We start from the raw sequence: 6,000 nt of genomic DNA on the forward strand, positions 1-6,000 counted from the left end.
CCATCCCAATGAAAGGTAGGAGGAAACTTTAACACAACCTCCAGTTTAGTTATCGCCTGGACGCGTCAGGGAAATGTACAGAATCAAAGAGTCCTACAGTGCAGAAGGAGGCTATTTGGCCCATCAAGACTGCTCCAACCATAATCCCACCCAGGCCCTACCCCCATAACCCCATGCATTTACACTAGCTAGTCCCCTCGACACTTAGGGACAATTTAACATGGCTAATCAACTAATCTGCACATCTTTGGACAGTGGATGAAACTGGCACACCCGGAGGAAACCCACACGGGCACGGAGAATGTACAAACCCCACACAGACGGTGACCCAAGCTGGGAATGTCTGCCAAGACTCCTGTGGTGGGTGGGACAGGAAAATTCCTCCTGTAGTTATCCCACTATTCACTTCTCAACCACCACCACCACCACTCAATACCCAGAGTGATGCTCCTGGGGGGAATCAGCTGGGCAGGAAGGTGGAGGGGATGTGCCATCCACTGTGTTACAGATCTCATGCAAAGATCCACAGAGCTACTGTAACCAGAGCCCATAGTTACCTCTGTGCAGAGTGTTTCCCCTCTCCTGCATTTCACTCACAGTGATCCCAAAAGGAGTTTGCCACCCGTATCCATCACCATTAGCAAGGCGCACAGATACTGGCCACACAAAATGTTGCAAAGTGGCAATTTCTGAAGGGAGATATCTGGGAGGGGAAAAAAAAGGTGCTTCCACCCTTTTCTTTGTCGAACTCGTTGTGAGTTCTCATTCTTTCAAGTTAACAACATCGTCCGATGCGAAAGGCAAGCGACGCAGCTTGTTAAGAAGCAACAGGGGGCTTTGAGAATACCGTACAGAAGGGAGAGCTATTCAATCCCCTGAACTGCCTGCAGGCCTTAAATGTGACTCAGCATCAACTGGGCTCTGCACGAACTCCGGTTAACAGCGAAAACGCCCATTCATTCAAGGGCAACCTGAGTGAGCAAGACAGCAATTGCGGGGGGGCGGTGGGGAAGAGGCTTGCACAGACACAGGCATCTTTACACACACACACACACACATAGGAACTGCAACTGGAAATCCAAGTGACACAAAAGGACGGCTCAGCACAGTCCCTCCCAACAGAGCGAGGTTGCACAAAGGGAGGGAAGCTCCTTACCCGCTGTCATTCTGTAGCCGGGAGGGTGGGGAGAACAAAAAAAGTTGCCTTCTTCTGGATGATCTGCAACTTTTAAATAATTCGCCAGGAGTCACGAAGGGCTGCAGCGTCTTAAAGGAAGCACCGGAAACAGGAAACCGAAACAAGTTGAGGCAGCAGAGAGACCAGCCTGGGATGTGTCAGGAGCGGACAGTCTGTGTGTGGCTGCAGCAGCGACCGGGCAATTTCACTGCAATCCCAGGACCACCTCCCACGCCTCTTCCTGGAGCCCCGGGGCTATCTGATTGCTTGGTTTAAATGACAAAGATTAAAAATAACCCACATTCTCTTCTCTGCCAGACACTGGCAGCAGGGTGCATTACACTGAGGGCTGCATGTACGTGTATTGCCTGCCCGGAGATAGGAAGAAACCTTCACTATTCCGGGATGTTTTAACACAATAAACATCCCCCCAGACACCTATTACCATGTCGACAAAAAAAAACAAACTTTTTTAAACATATAGGTTTCACAACCGTATCTTAATGCCTAATGAAGGAAATTCCCATACATAGGTAGGGCAGAAGATGCTACTTTCAAATCACAGTTTCAAATAACTTTTCCACGCATCCTTGCCATTTCCTCGCCTAGACAGGGTGTCCAACCAGTGTGCATTTCTTCTCTGCCACTCATTAATAGCACAATGTCTCGTATAGAATCATTACAGTGGGGTGCAGTGCAGAAGGAGACCATTTGGCCCATCGAGTATGCACAGACCACAATCCCACCCAAGTCCTATTCCCATAACCTGTCTTATTTACTCTGCTAATCCACCTGACATCAAAGGGCAATTTATAGAGTCATAGAGGTTTACAGCATGGGAACAGACCCTTCGGCCCAGTTTGTCCATGCTGCCCTTTTTTAAACCCCTAAACTAGTTCCAATTGCCCGCATTTGGCCCATATCCCTCTATATGCATCTCACCCATGTAGCTGTCGAAAGGCTTTTTAAAAGACAAAATAGAGCTTGGCCAATCAACCTAACCGGCACAGCTTTGGACTGTGGGAGGAAACCAGAGCACCTGGAGGAAACCCAGGCAGACAACATGCAAACTCCACACAGACTGTGGCCCAAGGCCAGAATTGAACTCGGGTCACTGGCGCTGTGAAGCAGCAGTGCTGACCACTGTGTCACCATGCCACTTTATGCCTTAACTATTCTCAATCCCAGCTCCGGGTTGAAGAGCAATTGGAGGGAGGAGGCACAATTAATTTGTGATCATAATTCAGGGAGGAAAAGGATACAGCTTTTACTGCTCTAGTTCTGGCCTGAAGTATGTATGAATAGGCCAACGTCAAGATGAAGGCTGCAAATCCTCAGGGTAAGATGAAGCCCAAGATGGGGTGCAATGCCTTTTCTTGTAGCTTGGATCTTGTGGCCACTCTTGTGGGGACCATGAATTAGATTCATTTGGAATTTGAATTTGGTTTTTGGAGCAAGCAAGGAATGGATTTGGGTTTACCCGGTCCTTTCTGAACATTCGCTTTGTAACCTAAGGATGGTGTTTCTTTTTTTAATCCTCAAATGGCCACATAATTCAGGGAAATATTACCAATCACACACCACAGATATATTCCCTTCCACTGTCTTCCGTTGGGAAGAGATACAAATGCCTGAGGTCCGGTACCAACTGACTCAAGGATAGCTTCTTCCCTGCTGCCACCAGTCTTTTGAATGGTATTAAGTTAATCTTTCTCCACACCCCAGCTATGACTGTAACAGTACATTCTACACCCTCTCCTTTCCTTCACTATGTACGACATGCAAGAAAGAATACTTTTCACTGTATACAAATACATGTGTCAATAATAAATCAAATCAAATCAAAAACAATGCTCACATCTCATGAAAGAATTAAAACAAAATCCAGTATTTTCTGTTGGAAGCCATTTAGATAGGTTTTGGTATTAGCAGCAGCAATTATATTGTATGTATTTATAAGTTAATGGCTAAAGCTAGCCTAGGGAGAATAAATATCATGATTTAAGACATATGTAGAAATAACACAGCATGAGGGAGAAAGAAGCTACCATGTGTTGTTATATGCTCTGCCTGAGGCCAGAACTCTCCATTCACCTGACGAAGGGGCAAACCCCGAAAGCTTGTGAGTTTACTATCAAATAAATTGGTTGGACTTTAACCTGGTGTTGTGAGATTTCTTACAGGGTTTTTTAAATCACAGGAACATGCCCATGCTCGCTGCTTCAGTGATTTTCTCTCTGCAACCTTCAGCCTCTGACTCAGTTTTTGTAAAGATATTAACCTGCTTTACAGCAGCACTGGGCACTTGTGAAGTTAGTCACTGAAAAAAACCTTAAACACGTAACAAAGGAATTTTGCATACAGCTTCCTTATTCTACAGTTGCACAAACCTAGTTCATGGTTCATGTTTCAACTATCTGTCTTTTCGTGCAACATGTAATTTTAAGGAATTAAAGTTTAATTGTAGAAGATGGGATCAATACAATTAAAGTAGCTCAGGGTCTATTAAACTCAAAAGATTGAGGCCATGTTGCTTTAAGCGGTTAGCGGCTAGAAGATCACAAAACAGTAAGTGGGCTAACTTAGCTGGAGAACTGGAGATGTGATGTCTTCATTACTTGAGAAGCGGCACAGTCCATTGAGGTGATTTCGTTTGGGACTTAGATTAGAGCCAAAATGGTTTAAAAGCATTTGGTAAATTTTGAATAGTTGTAAAATCCATTTAGTTTAGCTTTTTAAAAAGTAACTTGTAAATAAGGGATAATTAAATTAAAGGCCTGTTTGAGGATAGCCCAGACAAACTAATTCATCATGGAGTGGAATTTAGGAAGGCTCTCTGGTTCAGTTTATCTGGGTGTTGGCAGGAAGAGCTCTTCAGTTGCAATTTGGACCTTGTGTGGTTTGAAGCTCATTGAGAGAATTTAGTCAAAATAAATGACAATTATACACACCTGCACTGTAAGTAAGGTAAGCATTTACTCTGACCATGAGGAGGGCAGGTGAGGCTTAATCTCAGTTCAAATTTTGTGAGTGCCTAGTTAACATAGTGGGGGAATCGACAATGGGACTCACAATGTCTTATTGCAAAAGGAAATAACTAGTGGAAGTCTTGAAAAGTTACTAGAACAAGACCTTCACAGTCATGAGATGGCAAATGAAAGTTTTTACCTCTGAGACTATCTTGTGCTGAAGGACATTCTCCTGAGGACTGTTTCATATTTAAGTATGGTCCCTACAGAAGTAAATAACTTTAATAATGAAGTGTCGTGTAAGAGAATTCTCAGAGTGGGAAGTAGTGGGGTGGCACAGTGGCACGGTGGTTAGCACTGCTACCTCACAGCTCCAGGGTCCTGGGTTCAATTGCCGGCTTGAGTCACTGTCTGTGTGGAGTTTGCACATTCTCCCTGTGTCTGCATGCGTTTCCTCCCACAGTCCAAAGATGCATGGGTTAGGTTGATTGGCCATGCTAAATTGCCCCTTAGTGTCCCAGGATGCATAGGTAGGAGGAATTAGCATGGCCAATATGTGGGGTTACAGTGTAGGGCTTGGAGAGGATTGTTGTTGGTGCAGACTTGATGGGCTGAATGGCCTCCTTCAGCATTGTAGGGTTTTTATGATTCTAGACCTGAGTGCATAACATATAGAGTTATAAATCAAATTGTTAAGTTATTAGTGCTTGATTTGTTTAAGTCTTTTATATGCAACTAAGTATGTTTTCTTTAAAAAGTGGTAACATCTTGTGGCATAGTTCTGTTGGTTAAAACGAGGTATTTTTGTAACTGGTAACGGGCTTATCCAGATCTTAACACTACTCATCCTGAACAGATGGTTTTGAGAACTTTACATTTTTCTTAACGTTTCTGTAGTTTTGATATTATTTCTTTAAAAATTGAGCACACATGTGATTTCAATGTTTCCAAGTGCCACTGCACAATTAAATATTTCCAAATATTTATACAAGCTTAGGTTTGTTGAACCATAAGAATATCTGTCATCCAGATTTATAGAGAAGCAAAGTCCTATGAACAAGAATGCAATTACTTTTATTTTCAAGTCAGTTATGACTTCACTCCTCCATAAAAACCTCTATAAAATGTACATCAGTGTGTCAGACTTTATGAATATTGTTCATGTCCATTGAGCAGCCCCAAAATTTTAATAGTCTTACTTCACCAAAGCTCCAACATAATTGATTTCCAAGTTTTCTTATTCATTTGTGGGACATGGGTGCAGCTGGCTGGCCAGCATTTATTGCCCATCCCAAGTTACCTGAGGGCAGTTGAGTGTCAACCACATTGCTGCAGTTCTGGAGTTTCATGTAGGCCAGTCCAGGTAAGGACAATAGATTTCCTTCCCTAAAGGACATTAGTGAACCAGATGGGCTTTTCCGACAAATGGTTTCATGGTCATCAGTAGATCTTTAATTCCAGATTTTTTTATTGAATTCAAATTCCACCATCTGCCATGGTGGGATTTGAACCCAGCTCCCCAGAACATTAGCTGAGTCTCTGGATTAATAGCCAAGCGATAATACTACCAGGATGTTGCCTTTCCACATGTGTTTGTTCTAATGATGAGGGCATCAAATATGTGCATCAAGTGAAATAGGTTTACAATTCCCTTTCTAAATAATTTGTTGCTATGTCTGTTTATTGTTGTCACTTCAAATTAATTCAGTAAACATTATGCCACAAAGTAATTGTCCACTCTTTAAAATGGACATTGGTTGACAAAGGGAGGGTGGTGATGATCTTACCAGAACTTGGCAAAGTGTCAGTTCTGCCAAGGAAACTAGGGTGAAGTTCTCCAACTCCACTGACCAG

General features: G+C 43.1%; 1 protein-coding gene across 1 annotated transcript in view; it reads right to left on the reverse strand.

The window, feature by feature from the left end:
- The window catches only part of blmh (bleomycin hydrolase), an 88,747-nt gene extending 87,321 nt beyond the window's left edge, over positions 1 to 1,426 (reverse strand). The window contains exon 1 of the mRNA XM_080210743.1: positions 1,157 to 1,426. Within this exon, the coding sequence (XP_080066869.1) occupies positions 1,157 to 1,166 (10 nt within the window). The 5' untranslated portion in view covers positions 1,167 to 1,426. The remainder of the gene's footprint in view (positions 1 to 1,156) is intronic.
- Between the last annotated feature and the right edge of the window lie 4,574 nt (positions 1,427 to 6,000).

The sequence above is a fragment of the Carcharhinus amblyrhynchos genome, chromosome 23 (assembly GCF_965287045.1).
Source record: "Carcharhinus amblyrhynchos chromosome 23, sCarAmb.v2.hapA, whole genome shotgun sequence".
In the NCBI taxonomy this organism is placed as follows: domain Eukaryota; kingdom Metazoa; phylum Chordata; class Chondrichthyes; order Carcharhiniformes; family Carcharhinidae; genus Carcharhinus; species Carcharhinus amblyrhynchos.